The sequence below is a fragment of the Ricinus communis genome, chromosome 8, assembly GCF_019578655.1.
Source record: "Ricinus communis isolate WT05 ecotype wild-type chromosome 8, ASM1957865v1, whole genome shotgun sequence".
Classification (NCBI taxonomy): domain Eukaryota; kingdom Viridiplantae; phylum Streptophyta; class Magnoliopsida; order Malpighiales; family Euphorbiaceae; genus Ricinus; species Ricinus communis.
This window is the reverse complement of record NC_063263.1, coordinates 17,605,195-17,622,854: the sequence shown is the minus strand read 5'-3', so window position 1 is coordinate 17,622,854 and position 17,660 is coordinate 17,605,195. Positions and strand designations below refer to the sequence as shown.

At 35.3% G+C, this 17,660-nt stretch overlaps 2 protein-coding genes across 2 annotated transcripts; one reads left to right on the top strand and one right to left on the bottom strand.

Annotated features, from left to right (window-relative positions):
- Positions 1 to 11,296: 11,296 nt before the first annotated feature.
- Positions 11,297 to 12,043, bottom strand: LOC107262202. The gene has a single exon (XM_015726558.2). It carries the CDS (start codon positions 12,041 to 12,043, stop codon positions 11,297 to 11,299), a length of 747 nt encoding a protein of 248 aa, XP_015582044.2.
- Positions 12,044 to 12,885: 842 nt separating this feature from the next.
- Positions 12,886 to 17,282, top strand: LOC8286119 (UDP-galactose/UDP-glucose transporter 5B). Its single transcript, XM_002531062.4, has 12 exons — positions 12,886 to 13,335; positions 13,419 to 13,577; positions 13,771 to 13,884; positions 13,969 to 14,061; positions 14,248 to 14,313; positions 14,764 to 14,862; positions 15,057 to 15,136; positions 15,537 to 15,649; positions 16,222 to 16,310; positions 16,488 to 16,574; positions 16,675 to 16,743; positions 16,822 to 17,282. The coding sequence occupies exons 2-12, from the start codon at positions 13,458 to 13,460 to the stop codon at positions 16,939 to 16,941; spliced, it is 1,050 nt and encodes a 349-aa protein (XP_002531108.1). The 5' UTR covers positions 12,886 to 13,335; positions 13,419 to 13,457; the 3' UTR covers positions 16,942 to 17,282.
- The last annotated feature ends 378 nt before the right edge of the window (positions 17,283 to 17,660 follow it).

Below are 17,660 nucleotides of genomic sequence, written 5' to 3'. Positions count from 1 at the left end.
TTATTTTGAGAGCTATAAAAAGAAATTGAGAGATTCTTACCTAGGCTTGGTGTATACATAATAATTAATATAAAAATAATATATTTGTATGAACGTTTTATATTTTGGTATTAAATGATCGATGCATATTTTATTATTTAGAACTAACCAATATGTGCCAATTATTTATCGATTAAGTGTATAAGTTGAGACAAACACCAAGTCCAGACAATAATTTTTTTTAATAAATTAGCATTCTTAAAATGTAACTAAATAGACTCTATATGAGAAACAATTGAAAGATTTCATAAATTATAGAGAAATTTGCACTATACAGTAAAACTACTTTATAATGATATTCTATATAGGAATAACATTTACATAGTGATAAGAAATTACGATCCCAATTCGAGTCAATTATAAATAGGAATAAACTCTCTATTATAATAAATTATAAATTTTCTAAATCCTGTCATGGAAAAAATACTCCTCTATATAGTAATATTTATATATATATATAATTTTAAAAAATATATGTTATGCTATGTTTTGTCTTATTGTAGTATTATTTTATCTTATTAATCTTATTTGTATAATATAACAAGGTATGTATATATTATATTTTTTGTTTCTATCATTTCACCAATACGATTAAGTATTAACTAAAAAAAAAAAGCTTTAATACTCAAATTTCTATTAAATTATAACCCTTTCATAGTTGTAAATTTTATTTAATTCCAAGTGTATAACTATAAAGAGGTTTGATTGCATGCTATTTTTAAAAATATCTTTTATATGATGATTTTTTCTTTTTTTCACTTATATAGTACGTACATTTTTTTCATTTTTTTTCTACTACCGCTTGTGCATTTTTCTTTTCTTTTTCTCATTCTTTCTTTTTTCATTTTTTATTTATTTTTAAAATAAATCACATTTTTATATTCTATATGTTGTTTTAGATTCTCTTTAATAATTGCACCATTTCTTTTTCGCTTTAATTTTCTCTCTTTCACATGTCACTGTCACTTGACAACGTCCTAAAAGACAATGGGCAGGGAGGAGCCCGATCTCGCCAGAATAGCAGAAGACTAACGCATGGTAGCCATTAAGATGTCCACCAAGGACACCGCAAAACACACCCAAAAAGAGACTATAACTAAGGGAAAAGAACACAACCACTTATTGAAATAAAAATAAATAAACCTAAATATACAAAAAAGAAATAAGAGAAAAGGAGGCTAAGTGGTAAGTTCCTATGACAGATGCTCTCTACAATATGGTAATTGAAAAGCATGATTTAAGTGCTTTTGTAAAGATGCTCTCTACATTAAAAGCAGTTCATAATTTACGGTTGCAATTCTTTATGTTGATGATTGTTAACTAAAGGTAAGACAAAAAAAAAAAAAAACTTAAGAGAAAGAAGAATCTATTTCTACTTCTTTTTTTAGTAAACTTGATGCTATTAAATAGGTAACATACATAACGGGAAATAGCATAATAATAGGACTGTAAACTAAAACATGATCTGTAACCAAACTTCTATAGACTAAGACAACTTTGACTTAGATTACAACTGAACTATTCAAAATTAAATAGAAATCAACTATTATTCTAATAATCCTTGTCCTAAACTGAACAATACAATATTTCAATTAAGAGTTTCAACATTTTTCAAAGTGCAAATACCCATAAACTTTCTCAAGTCTTGGAAAGGAATTTTTTTGAGAGTTTTAGTAAATATATCAGCTAATTGTTCCTCACTTTTGTAATATTTCAAATCAATGGTTCCATCATTCCTCAAATCTCTTAGAAAATAGTATTTTACATCTATATGCTTACTCCTTCCATGTAATACAAGATTTTTGGACAACTTAATAGCTGAAGTACTATCACAAAAAATCATAGTAGCTCCTGGTTGCTTGAATGCAACTCCTCCAAAATTCTTCTTAGCCAAATCGCTTGACAAACAGGAGTTGTAATAGCAACAAATTCAGCTTCTGTGCTTGACAATGTAACAATTTGTTGCTTCTTGGACAACCATGAAATAGCACTTGTTCCAAACAGAAACACATAGCCCGAAGCACTTCTCTTATCGTCTTGATCTCAGAGTACATTATGTCTAGTCCTGTGGCAGTTAAATACATCAAACTGCCTACAATTTGCTTGTAAAGTATGTTGTCAACTTTCTTTCTTTCATGATCTTTATGCAGTTTCAAGCTAAGCTCAACTGGAGTGCTGACAGGATTACAATCCTTCATCTTAAATCTGTCCAAAATATTTCCTACATATTTTTTTTGGAAGATAAAAATTCCATCACCTGATTGTATCACTTATATACCAAGAAAATAGTGCATCATGCCAAGATCAGACATTTCAAACTCATCCATCATAGGCTTCTTAAATTCTTTAAACATGATATCACAATTTCCAATAAAAATGAGATCATCAACATACAAGCAAACGATGAGCATTTTTCCATTATCACCAATCTTAACAAAAAGTGTATGCTCATGTAGACATTTCGAAAAACTAAATTTAACAAAATAGGATTCAATTCGACTATACCAAGCTCGAGGAGGTTGCTTTAGCCCATAGAGGGCTTTCTTCAATTTATAAACTTTATGCTCATTTCCAATACTGACATAACCAAAAGGTTGTTCGATAAATACCTGTTAGTTCAAGTACCCATGCAAGAATGCTGATTTGACATCTAGCTGGAAAATAGGCCATAAATTTTGAGTTGCCAATGCAACCACCAATCTAATTATGTCATGTCTAGCAACTGGAGAAAAAACTTATGTATAGTCGACCCCGTATTGCTGCTTATATCCCTTGACCACCGATCGTGCTTTGTGTTTGTCAACTTCACAATTTGCTTTCAACTTTGTTTTAAATACCCACTTTATACCGATGGTTTTGTGCCCTTTTAGAAGGTCTAATAATTCCCAAGTATCATTTCTTTCAATGGAATTAATTTCATCATCCATAGTTTTTCTCCTTTTTTCTTCTTTGACAGCACTCTCAAAGGTTGTGGGATCACAATATGAAAACAAGGCAAAATGGGTAATTGAATTTTTAATTCCACTTATCTCATAATCTTCCATCCAACCTGGCCTTCTTCTAACACGCCTAAGAGACTGATCTTCTTCTTCATTAACTTCGTTGATTGTTGGTGATGTTTTAGTGGCTGTTGGGTTTATATTTGATGAGCTTTCAAACATGTGAGGTGCTGAAATTTGCTCTTCTTCAACATTATTGTCAAAAAGAACTTGAGCAGGCTGCTGCCTATTCCAGTTCCATATGTTTTCTTCATAAAAAACAACATCCTGCTAATCACTATATTTTTTGTCAATGGATTGAACAATTTAAATGCTTTAGATGCTTCACTTACACCAAGAAAGACACATTTTTCATTTTTATCTTCAAGTTTCTTCCTTTTTATATTTGGAACATAAACATATGCAGTGCATCCAAAGATTCAGAAATGATCTATGTCTGGTCTTCTTCTACTCCAAGCCTCTTATGGAGTCATATTTTTAACAATAAAAGTTGGACTTCTGTTTAAAATATGAATGCTCCAATTAACTGCTTCTGGCAAAAAAATCTTTGGAATTGCTCATCTTGCCAACAAGCTTCTCACCATATTTAGAATGGTTCTGTTTTTCCTTTTTGAGACACCATTTTATTGTGGTGTATAGGCCGCTATAAGCTCTCTCCAAATGCCATGCTCTGCACAAAAAACTTTGAATTGCTTTTAGCAATATTCACCACCACGATATGTACGAAGCATTTTGAATTTTGCTTGCTTCATTTTCAACATGAGCTTTGAAGCTTTTAAATGTAGATAAAGTTTCTGAATTTTCCTGTAAAAAATAGACCTAAGTTTTTCTTGAAAAATCGTCAGCGAAGGTGATTAAGTATCTTTTACCTCCACTTGAAGATGGATTTACTGGTTCATAAATATATGAATGCACCAGTTCCAAAACTTCCTTTGCTCTGTATGATTTTCCTTTTGGAAATTAAGAACGATGTTGTCTGCCAACAACACATTCTTCGCCAACTTGGGAAGGATTTGTAATTTGAGGAAGACCAGTCACCATATTTGTAACACCCGGAATTTTTATATATTTAATAATGAGTTTTTATTTAAGTTAATTTTAGCTTCATTATTATTGGGCTTAATTTGAAATGATTTAATGAAAAAATTTAATATTAATCAAATAAATGAGTTATTTTCTATACCCAATTAGTTTGAAATTTTAAGAAATTATAAAGGATGTTTTTATAAAAGAATTTCGGGATGAAATTGTAAGTAATTAAGAAAGTTGAGGGACCAAATTGTAGTAAGAAAAAGTTCGGGGGCCTAATGTCGATATTGAAAGAAATGGAATCGGGGAGAGAGAAAGCAGAGAGAGAGAGAGAGTGTACCGGAAGAGAGAGAGAGGGACGCCGCAGGCATCGGTGGCGAGCTCCGGGCGCGGAGGCGGCGTCGTTGGCAATGGCGGCGAAGCTCCAACGATAGCGTGAGGCGCGGAATCGCGTGTGGCGGCTTTCAAGGCCTTCGGCCGATCTCGATGGCGATCGGCTCCCCGGAGAGCTTCCTTTTGGCGGCAGCAGCGTTGGTTTTGGTGGCCGGAGGGGAGAGTTCTGGCGAAGTGGTGGCAGCCGTGTTTTCTGGTTTTTCCGGCGAGCTCCAGCGAGCTATGGAAGATAAGAGGACGTATCCCGACTCTCCTTAGCTCAAGCTTCGCGTTGGCACCAGTTTTGTGGCGATCGGGCTTCGTTTGCAAATCGACGGTCGAGATTGTCCGTAAATCTCTCCGGATGATCGGGTGTCAGATCGGAAAATCAAAAGCGAGGATCGTCGTCAGCTCGTCATTGTGAGTCCGATGGTGTGTTCAGATCGTCGATCGGACTCCGGCGGCCGGAGGCGAGTCGACCGAGCGATCGAGCGTCTCGGTAATTTTCTCTAGCCGTTGATCTTAGAAATCCTTGATTTTAAATTTGTGTTTATTGGGTTATATTGAGTATTTGATGATATTTGTGAGTCATAAATAATTGTTTGTCAGTTTGCACCGCCATAGTCGTGTTTTGTCTTTGTGTGGCGAGTCGGAAATAGTGAAGTTTGGGGACCCGACTCCGTTGTTTAAATTGTTGGACATTTGGAGTGTTTTTCCGGCAGTCCTGGACCCGCTTTTACGGGAGGTAATGTTCGTGTTGTAGGGAGGTTCTCGAATTTTCGGTAGTTCCCGAGTCGAGATTCTTAGACGTCCTAGAATCTAGACCTAGGATCTATTGTAATTGTTTCATCGTTTTGATAAATTGTTTTCCGTGACTAGATTGTCGGGTTGTTCGGCTCGCCTCCTACCGAGGCACCGGAGCGAGCTAGGAGGTCGCCAAACCCTGTGAGTTAAAGTCATTTAATCATTGCACTATTGCTAAGTCTGATTTTAATATGTTATTTTGGAAGTTTATGTTTAACATGGTTACTAATATCTCAACGTAATTAATTTTACTGGATTATTAATTATTGAAGATAATATAAATATTATTATTAGTAATGTTATAATAATATCAAATATTATCAGTTTTCCACATGAGTTGCATGATGTCTTACTTTAAAATTGTTAATCGTTATTTTGATATAGTTGAATGACTTCTTTAGACAATAATATTTATTAAATGTGGTGATTGCGATTTGGGAAACGTGGCTTGTAGAACATGCCACCGATGGGTTATCAGACCGCATCGCGGTAATGATCATGGACATGTAAAAAGATATTTTTGGGTTTGCCCTGGTCGAGCATGGCTCTCTGGGCTGATTTGAGTAAATTGTCGGAGGTAAGGTCCCTGGTCGAGCATTGCTCTCTGGGCGCCGGCTTATTTGGAATTCAAGTGATCAGACTGGAGGTAAGGTCCCTGGTCGAGCATTGCTCTCTAGGCGCCAGTCTTATTGGATTAAGAGAGCCAAAATGGTTGTTAGAATTTAGGGTTAGGGTTCTACTGAGCCACTCGTCCCGTAAAAGTAAAAATATATTTTTATTTATTCATTTATTTATTTAATATGGTATGATTATAATATGGATTGTATTTACGTGCATGGTTGATGTATTGATTCGAATGATTAATATTTTCTGTGAAGAAAGTAATAGGGTATAATTATAGTATAATTTGTATTTACGAGCATGGTTTGATATACTGATTTGAATCATCTATGTTTTCTGAGAAGAATGCAATAGTCCCCAGATTATTTGATTTTAACTCACTCTCGAGACTGACAGTCTCATTTTTACTGTTTTTCAGATTCGTGACTGTTAGTCCTCTCGCAACTCTTATTCAGTAACCCAACTCCTTCATCATCGGGTGATGTATTTGATTTAGTATATAAATTGGTAAATCTTAGATTCTCCGCAGTAGTAATAGTAGATGTATCAGTTGTAAATTTTCTGAGCTTCGGGTCTCGGCTAGTTTTTCTGGTAGACCGAAGTAATTTTGTAAAGTGTAGCTATTAAGATAAATTGTGGCTTTAATAATATTAATTTGAGATGAGATTTGTTTAAGTCAGTGAGTCTCAGGCTTACTACGGGTTTCGGTGGCCTTAAGCCTACCCATTCCCTAGTGCCGTTCACGGGCCCACGTGTGGGGTCGTGACAAAGTTGGTATTAGAGCTTAGGTTTAGATTTCCTTCGACCTAAGTTGAGATTTTTCTTGGTACTGCGGAGTTAGGATCATGTCTGTCTTGTTGTTTTCATTGACTCCAGTGTCTCAGCCTTCACTGTTAGAGAGTCAGTCTTTCCTTTCTTGTAAGCTTGTCCTTGGTGCTGTGCTGAGAATGTGCCTTGTAGTGATGGGAAGATCCGAAGCGCGATAGACTCGTGCTGTTTCTTCAAGTGATTAGTGCAGTCCGCCTTTAGAAGCTTTGATTGTGGTTTCGATGGTGGGCACCGCAGTCAGTTTTAGTGTAGAGCGTGGTTACAGTCGTGTCATGGACTGCTTCATCATCGCATCAGGCATCGTCTTTTTGAGTAGCGCCGAAGGTAGTACCTGGGAAGTCGAGCGGATGTCGGCTGTTATGGTTGATTTGGTGGTTGTAAGAAGCTTAAGAAAGGTGGCAGGAGTATTTTCGGATGCTCGAAAATCCAGAGAAACTTAAGCGAACATTATTTATTTTTCTAAGTAGAACAAGTGTTTTAAAATACAATATTGCGCCCAGTCCCGTAAGAATGCATTATGGCATTTCACTGTTAGGCATGCATAAATTTATTTTAGGATATGCATCATACATCGTGCATTGCAACCCTTGGTGATAGGGGGCATCATCACCCTGGCGCACGATATTGTAGAATTTTATATATAGAAAAAATAGCTAGAGATTTTACGATTTTGTAAAAGTTTTTTTCAAGATAATAATAATTTCTATCGGTGTTGATTATAAAGTAAATAAATAAGTAAATTTTTTCAAAGTAAATTGTGTTAGCTTGAGAATTCTCTAGATGACAAGCTGAGTTGATGTGGGAATGAATCTGTGGCGTAGTAGGCCCCATGTTAGATAATATAGGATGCTTTTGGATTTTAGTCAAAGAGGAATCTTGTGTCAGGATGGCATGGTTTATATCGGTTGATGCGATCAGATGGATGGTATGTCGTGGATGATGTGATGTAGATGTTAAGAATTTTTCTGTTCGTCCAAGGGACACATCATTAGGAAGGAAATTTGGTGAGTGGATTTTTGGCAGGATCAGAATTGGCCCTTCTTGTGTGGAAACCCTTGGTTTTGTCGGCAAGTTGGTGAGGTGGAATGTAAGTCGGACTTGCCGCCAAGTATTAGTAATGTTCTCTGAGGTTAAATCCAGTTGTTCGTAGGTCTGAGTTGAGGAAGTATATTTTCGATCCTTTGCTCGTGTTGGATCCTCAGTGTGTGAATGTAAGTAAAGATTTAGTTTCCGAGGAGTAGTAAGTGAGGATCGCGGATTTTCAGGTTCGCTAGTTTTATTTAAGGGTTTTGTCGATGAGTCTTGTGGTTTGTTTCTGCCGAGAAAAGTTTCCGAGAAGCCCAGTGAAGATGAGAGGTTCCTAATTAGTTTCAGTCGTAAGTGAAGCCCCTTTTCTTTTAAAATTCGAGGTCGAATTTTTTTTTTTAAGGGGGGGAGAATGTAACACCCGGAATTTTTATATATTTAATAATGAGTTTTTATTTAAGTTAATTTTAGCTTCATTATTATTGGGTTTAATTTGAAATGATTTAATAAAAAAATTTAATATTAATCAAATAAATGAGTTATTTTCTATACCCAATTAGTTTGAAATTTTAAGAAATTATAAAGGATGTTTTTATAAAAGAATTTCGGGATGAAATTGTAAGTAATTAAGAAAGTTGAGGGACCAAATTGTAGTAAGGAAAAGTTTGGGGGCCTAATGTCGATATTGAAAGAAATGGAATCAGGGAGAGAAAAAGTAGAGAGAGAGAGAGAGAGAGTGTGGCGCCGGGAAGAGAGAGAGAGGGACGCTGCAGGCGTCGGTGGCGCAGGCAGCAAGGGCTCCAGGTAGCGTGAGGCGGGAATCGCGTGTGGCGGCGGCCAAGGCCGTTCGGCTGCTTCCGACGGCCTTCCGGCCGATCTCGGTGGCGATCAGCTCCCCTTGGAGAGAGCTTCCTTTTGGCGGCAGCGGCGTCGGTTTTGGTGGCTGGAGGAGAGAGTTCTGGCGAAGTGGTGGCAGCCTTGTTTTCTGGTTTTTCCGGCGAGCTCCGGCGAGCTATGGACGATCAGAGGACGTATCCCGACTCTCCTCAGCTCAAGCTTCGCGTTGGCACCGGTTTTGTGGCGATCGGGCTTCGTTTGTAAATCGACGGTCGAGATCGTCCGTAAATCTCTCCGGATGATCGGGTGTCAGATCGGAAAATCGAAAGCGAGGATCGTCGTCAGCGCGTCGTTGTGAGTCCGATAGTGTGTTCAGATCGTCGATCGGACTCCGGCGGCGGCCGGAGGCGAGTCGACCGAGCGATCGAGCGTCTCGGTAATTTTCTCTGGCCGTTGATCTTAGAAATCCTTGATTTTAAATTTGTGTTTATTGGGTTATATTGAGTATTTGATGATATTTGTAAGTCATAAATAATTGTTTGTCAGTTTGCCTGCCATAGTCGTGTTTTTGTGCTGTATGGCGGAGTCGGGAAATAGTGAAGTTTGGGGACCCGACTCCCATTGTTTAAATTATTGGACATTTGGAGTGTTTTTCTGGCAGGTCCTAGACCCGTTTTTACGGGAGGTAATGTTCGTGTTATAGGGGAGGTTCTGCCGAATTTTCGGTAGTTCCTGAGTCGAGATTCTTAGACAGTCAGTCCTAGGAATCTAGACCTAGGATCTATTGTAATTGTTTCATCGTTTTAATAAATTTTTTTCCGTGACTAGATTGTCAGTTCGTTCGGCTCGCTCCTACCTAGGCACCGGAGCAGAGCTAGGAAGTCGCCAAACCTGTGAGTCAAAGTCATTTAATCATTGCACTATTGCTAAGTCTGATTTTAATATGCTATTTTGGAAGTTTATGTTTAACATGGTTACTAATATCTCAACGTAATTAATTTTACTGGATTATTAATTATTGAAGATAATATAAATATTATTATTAGTAATGTTATAATAATATCAAATATTATCAGTTTTCCACATGAGTTGCATGATGTCTTACTTTAAAATTGTTAATCGTTATTTTGATATAGTTGAATGACTTCTTTAGACAATAATATTTATTAAATGTGGTGATTGCGATTTGGGAAACGTGGCTTGTAGAACATGCCGCCTGATGGGTTACATCAGGACCACGTGCGCACCGGTAATGATCATGGATATGTAATAAGATATTTATGGGTTTGCCCTGGTCGAGCATGGCTCTTTGGGCTGATTTGAGTAAATTGTCGGAGGTAAGGTCCCTGGTCGAGCATTGCTCTCTGGGCGCCGGCTTATTTGGAATTCAAGTGATCAGACTGGAGGTAAGGTCCCCGGTCGAGCATTGCTCTCTAGCGCCGATCTTATTGGATTAAGTGAGCCAAAATGGTACGTTAGAATTTGGGGTTAGGGTTCTCACCGAGCCACTCGTCCCGTAAAAGTAAAAATATATTTTTATTTATTCATTTATTTATTTAATATGGTATGATTATAATATGGATTGTATTTACGTGCATGGTTGATATATTGATTCGAATGATTAATATTTTCCCGTGAAGAAAGTAATAGGGTATGATTATAGTATGATTTGTATTTACGAGCATGGTTTGATATCCTGATTTGAATAATCTATGTTTTCTGAGAAGAATGCAATAGTCCCCAGATTATTTGATTTTAACTCACTCACTCATTTTTATTTTGATTCGTGATCGTTAGTCCTCTCGCGACTCTTATTCAATAACCCGACTCCTTCATCATCGGGTGATGTATTTGATTTGGTATATAAATTGGTAAATCTTAGATTCTCCGCAGTAGTAATAGTAGATGTATTAGTTGTAAATTTTCTGAGCTTCGGGTCTCGCCTAGTTTTTCTGGTAGACCGAAGTAATTTTGTAAAGTGTAGCTATTAAGATAAATTGCGGCTTTAATAATATTAATTTGAGATGAGATTTGTTTAAGTCAGTGAGTGTCAGGCTTACTACGGGTTTCGGTGGCCTTAAGCCTACCCATTTCCTAGTGCCGGTCACGGGCCCACGTGTGGGGTCGTGACAATATTCTTCTATTGTAGAGTCATTAATCCACCAAAACTCAAGTGGTCATAATGAAAATGCCATAACCATGAGGGATCTTTTATTTCAGACATCAAACAAGACTAAATATTCTCAATTTTTTAAAGGAAACAATATATTTGAACTCATATAAACAACTCTAATAGCACCTCTAACAGGATCATAAATTTCACAAGCACCATCTTTAATAGTGATAGCATATTCCTTTTCTTGTAACTGATCATCACTCAATAAATTACTTTTTAGATTAGGGACATATAACATATTAGAGATAGTTTCTACAAAACCATTTTAGTTTTTATCTTAATATCACCTTTTCCCATTATTTTAACTGTAGAACAATCACCAAAACTAACGGCAGAATGGAAAAATTCATTTAGATGAGAAAAAGAAGACATATTTTCCACTCATGTGATTACTGCATCTTGTATCTACATACCAGATATTTGACTCGGGTTCCTTTCCTTCTTGAACAGCCATCAACAACGTTTCAACCTACTTTTGCTCAGTAAAGTTTGATGTCTCTACCTTTTCTTTGTAATTAGGCAGCTTAGTGTAACACTCAGAACGATAATGACCAAGTTTATGGCATCAAAAGCACTTAATCTTGAATTTATCGAATTGTTGATCTCGTCCTCTGCCTCTTCCTTGAGACTGATCAGCACTGCCATTGTTGTTGCTTTGGTCTCCTCTTCCTTTGCTTGTACCACGACCCCTGCCTCTTCCTCTACCTCTTCCTTTAGAATTTGAAGAAGAAACTGAGGTAGAAACCGTTAACGCTTGCTCCTCCGTAAATGAATCTCTGTTCATATTTTGTTCATGAATTAGCAAAGAACTTTGGAGTTTATCAAGAGAGAGTGTGTCTGCATCTTTGGAATCTGTAATTGAACAAATAACATAATTAAACTTGGACGCCATGGATCGTAATATCTTCTTAACAATGACAACATCTTCCATCTTTTCACTATGGAAACACATTTTATTTGCCATAACCATGGTCTTTACAAAAAAGCTGGTTACAGATTCATCGTCCTTCATCTGCAAAATCTCGAATTCCTTTCTTAAGGCTTGAAGCTGTGCACGCTTTGTTCTAGAGGGGCTTTGATATTTTTTCTTCATTGAATCCCCAATATCTTTTGATGTTTCTTTGTGAAGAATAGTCTCCATGATAGCACGACCAATGGCCTGGAATAAATAATTCTTTGCCTTTAAATCCTTTAGTTTCAGTTCCTCCAACTCCTTTTGTTGCGTGTTTGTGAGCCCCTCTCCATCCATAGGTGTTGCTACACCAGTTTCAACGACGTGCCAGTACTCTTTAGACTTCAAGAAATTCTCCATCAGCATGCTCCAATGATTACATGACCATCAAAACATAGAATCGCAAGCTGAACAAAATTTTTAGAAGGCCTTTGTGCAGGCTCTGATACCACTGTCAACTAAAGGTAAAAAAAAAGATAAAAAAAAAAACTTAAGAAAAAGAAGAATCTATTTCTACTTTTTTATTCAGTAAACTTGAGACCATTAAATAGGTAAATATATAACAAAAATACCATAATAATACGACTGTAAACTAAAACATAACATGTAACTAAACTCTTAAAGACTAGGACAATTTTAACTTAGACTACTACTGAACTATTCAAAATTAAATGTAAAAATCAACTATTATTCTAACATTGATTTCATTTTACTGAAAATAATTTAGAGAGATTAAATGATTTTAAACTCTCGTTGATGAAAGATTTTAGAATGAAAAATTTAAAAAAAGTTATATCCATCATTTTATTGACATTAAAAGTCCTTAATTAAAGAAATCTCATTATATACTACATCATAATTAAAAGTTATAATATATTATTATTAAATATTATATGGGTCATGATATATTAATTATTAATAATCCAATTATTATTTTTTCATAGGAAATAAAATTCATTGTACTTCTTTCTTTGTTGATATATATATGTAAATTTTCTTTTAGATATATATATATGATAACTTCTAAATCTTTGTATTTGGATATTTTATAATAAAAACTAAAAGAAAATTATAGAGATGTTTAATTATTTTAAAATATACAGTGATGATCACTAATTACAAAAATTATCAATTATAAAATAATAAAATTATTAAGAAATAAAAATTATATTTTAAATTTTATTAATTTATTAATGTATTAAATATTAAAGATAAAAAAAAGTTTACATCTCCGGAGAAAAGAAAAAAATGTTATGATGAACCGCACTTAGTTATAGAAAGAAAAAGACCGCACTTAATTATATAGTCCTTTTCCATAAAATAAAAATAATTTGTACACTCCTCACACAACCCCAGACCGCCCATTATTACACGGAGAAATAACTAAGTCAGCTGACGTGGCAAAAGAACTTTGCAAAGAAAAAAAAAAAAAGTGTTCTTTCTCCGATACAGAAACGAGACAAAAACAAAAGAGAGAAAAATTCGCCGGAGAAAACGAGACTCAGCGATCTCTCCAATCTGGCATTCTGTCTCCCCGGACATACTCTTCCATTCTTCCCTTCTCTTGCCACGTATACACCCCAACTGTCTCTGTCTCTCTCTCTCTCCGGCTTCCGTACATTCACTGCGCTTCACTTGTCCGGCGACTCAACGTACACTTCTGGTTCTCTGCTTTTTCTTTTTCTTTTTTCTCATTATTATTCGTGTTTTATTGGAATGGTTTTTGCTTTCGTAGATGTGGTGTTAAAATAGTGAAGAGATTTTATATGATTTGATGAATGGAGCTATGGCTGATTCCTCATCATCAGTTGGTGTAAAAGATAATAAGCTATGGAAAGGGGTTTTCGCTGTCTCCGGAATCATGTCCACTCTTGTGATCTACGGTGTCCTACAGGTAATTAATTACTTTCACTTAAAAAAAAAATTAATTTAATTATTTTTCCTGCTCGTAATTAAATTCTGCACCAATTGTGAAGCGTGGACAGAGATCGCTGTGCCTCACAATGCCTATTTTTTTGGTTATGGTATAATGAGAATCATGTAATGGTGAACAAGAAGGTTCAATTAATTATATGATTTATGCGCAGGAAAAGATAATGAGAGTCCCATATGGGGTAAACAAGGAGTTTTTCAAGTATTCACTATTTCTTGTTTTCTGTAACCGCATTACAACCTCTGCTGTTTCTGCTGCTGTTCTTTTGGTAAGATTAATCCTTGTTTTGCACTTTTACATTTCAATTAAATTGGGTTCAGTTCTTATATACTTTCCTTACTGTGTTTTCTAGGCGAGTAAAAAAGCATTGAATCCTGTTGCTCCAATTTATAAGTACTGTCTCATTTCAGTATCCAACATATTAACCACTACATGCCAGTATGAGGTTTGTTTAGAGAACTTCTGAACTATTATTTTCTTATGATTTCAATTTTTGTGAAAGTTCTGCTTTGGAATTCTTTCCTCATAAAGCATAGGTCTGCCGAAAGATATTTATTTTACATGAAATGCAAGTTCAGCTAAATAATAGACTGCTAATGCACTTTCGGTGACAATATATGCTTGCTCACAGGCCCTCAAATACGTCAGCTTTCCTGTTCAGACACTTGCTAAGTGTGCCAAAATGATTCCTGTCATGGTAAGTTGGCTTTAAGTGATTAGCGTTGTTGTTAACTTATGTGGTCTTTCATAGTTCTTGGAATGCACATTTTGAATTGTGCTTCAGTTACTTATGATGGATATTAAGATCTTTTACTTTTGCATTGAACTTGATCTTTATCTATCAAGCTTTTGGCATGCATGCCAGTCTTTATGGCCTTCATCTTGGTTATTTTTCCTCATTTGGCCAGCTTATTTCCTTTAAGTACTGTCGAGTCAGAGATGCAGTAGAACCAGCTTGTTGTGGTGTTATGTGGGGAGTGAAACACTAATCCAGTAGGACTGACCGAATGAACTGATTTCACAAAGGAAATTAAGGACTATTCAACTATGAGATCTTTTTCTCCCCTGCTTGTGTGTGTATGTTTGATTTCAATTATAAGTATAGAGGTGACATTTTGACTGGTTCATATGTAAACATCTTGTACAGATCTGGGGCACTGTCATCATGCAAAAGAGATACAAGGGAATGGACTACTTGTTGGCTTTTCTCGTTACTTTGGGTTGTTCAGTATTTATTCTCTTTCCGGTAATAACTAGGGTCCTTGTCTCAGCTTGTCTATTTTAGTACTTTACTTTTTTTTATTGCTGTATCTGCTTGTGGTTGTTTGTGACTTGAAAGTTACTTATTATTGTCAATCACTTTGACATAGTTTTTGTTTCCTGAATTTCATAAAAAAGGGAACAGGATTAATATATTTACTAACCTGGTTTCTTTTGTAGGCAGGAACTGATATCAGTCCATACAGCAGAGGAAGGGAAAATACTGTTTGGGGCGTCTCCCTAATGCTTGGTTATCTTGGGTATCAATTGAAATGCGTTATATCTATTACTAGTTTGTTTGTCATATCAGAAAGACATAAATCAGAACATTCCATTTTATTTTACATGTTTTTTGTTCTTTTGTTTAGTCTCTTCCGCTAATAGGTGTCCTCTAATCTTCTACATGCTAATGTCTGATGTCTCGAGCATGAATAATATTTGTATTTTATATTGTACACAAATATAACCAGGACATTGCAAAGATGATCATATTCTTCTAATTCTGTACTTTCTATTCAACTTATTTTTTGGACAGAAATTTCATGTTTATGTGCTAAATTGAGTTGAGAATTATGTTTTTAAATAGCTCAATTCAAATATCTTGAAAAATGCCGACTCGACAATATATTGTATGGTAAGACTCCTGTTTTTCTCTAACAGGTTTGATGGTTTTACAAGCACGTTCCAAGACAAGCTATTTAAAGGTTATGATATGGAAATACACAACCAAATTTTCTACACTACAGTTTGCTCTTGTATTCTCAGTTTCACAGGTACGTTTTTCTAGTTTGTCCAATGTTTATTTCTATGATTAATCATTGAAATATTGTGGTCTAGATATGGCTGTCATGCAAGGCATGGACCCAGTTATGATAGATTTGTATTGTTTGTTCTTCAGGTAGTGATTCCTACGGACATGGTTTTGCACATTAGCCTTTTCATTCTGTTCTTATTACCCATTTATTTAACAGTATGTAAGTTTATAGGTGCTCAAATTTTATTTGGGGTTAGATTGGTTGAGCTGCATTACTAATTTCTTTGAGTTCTACTGGTTCACATTGAGGAAGAAGGAAGAACTATTTTCCTATCATCATATGATTTTTTGTTAAGTCTTTTTGTATCGAGTTTGTCGATGAGCTTTTTCCTTCCATTTTTAGGTCTCCAAACAATTTATATCAAGATAATATTACTGATCTGCTATAGTGCTTTCAGTATATATTACATATCACCTGTAGTTAAAATAACAATATATAGCTTACATGTTACTTTTAGTTTTAGATGATATTGTCTGTGTTGCATGGTTTTGGTTGGGGATTGAATTTGTTTACTTTTGTTCCATATGTAGGGCTCTTAATACAAGGACATTTACTTCCGGCCATAGATTTTGTTTATCGCCATAATGATTGTTTCTTTGACATTGCATTGCTTTCCACTGTGAGTAATCTTTTACTTATCTATTGCAGTTCTACAAGTTATTTGATGTGAAAAGATTTGCCCCTTTTTCTTTTTTTCTTTCTATCATTTCTCTTGGCCATGTACTTTTTATCTCCAACCTCCTGCTCTTTACTCTTACAGCTTAAATAGGATGAAAAGTAATATCATTCTTTTCAGGTAGCAACTGGTAGTCAATTCTTTATTTCTTATACAATTCGAACATTCGGTGCTCTAACTTTTGCTGCCATAATGACCACAAGACAGGTAGAATTTAGAAATTCTAAAAAAAGGCTGGTCTTTCTTTTATCCCTTGGAGCTATGTCTCTGACAAATGGTATCTTCTAATTTTTATTTGTAATTCAAGTTGGTGAGCATCATGCTGTCATGTGTGTGGTTTTCACATCCTCTGAGCTGGGAACAATGGATTGGAGCAGTAAGCCTCAATTTCTAAATGATTAGTTCTTCTTTTACTTTTTAAGCCTAGGTACACTTATCCTGTTACAATCATCAGGTTATTGTCTTTGGTTCTCTGTATGCAAAGAACTTCTTGAAAGGTGGATCTCCAAGGCCCCCGCCATCAGAAGAACATACAGAAAATGGAGCTTCCACTCCAACGAAGCTGAATCCTTGATGTCAGAGTGTTAAAAGTATTTCAACTCAGTACCGCCGCCTTTAACTTTTTACGCCGAGTCGACAATGATTCCAAGTTTAGTAGTGATGATTTTACCCTAATCTTGATAGCAACCCTACTGCATCATTTCTGAAATAGTAGCTGCAATGTAGTTGATAGTATTGGAAAAGGAAATATTTTATGAAATCCCATTTTTGTTTAGGATGATAATTATAGATTTTGACCTAATGAACTAAATTTTTTATTTTTATTTTTAAATTCTTTTTTCATATTATAAAAGGCTATAAGAAAACATGTATAATGCAATTGGCTGATTTGGAATTTTCGTTTCTTGTGTGCTCTTTGCGGATTCTTATTTGCATAAATTGTCGTTTTACTATTCTTCCTTGAATTACTTGATCTTTTCTGTTATTTATTTTCCTAACCTCTTAAAAGTTTCAAGATGTCCGTCATTTATTATTGTTATTCCTTTCTGTTTAGGTATTGGCAGAACCACTCCTCAATAATTCTAATTTACATATTAAGGATACATGTCAACAGGGTCCTTAAAATTCAAAGAAAAAACAAACGAAGAAAAAAAAAAAAGGAGAGAAAAGGTCCTCACATTGGATAGATAATTATAATGAAAAAGGAAATGCTTATGAGTTTATTTACAGAAAATTTATGTTAGTTTATGCTTAAATGTTGTGGAATTCTGAATTTGAAACTTATACTCGTTT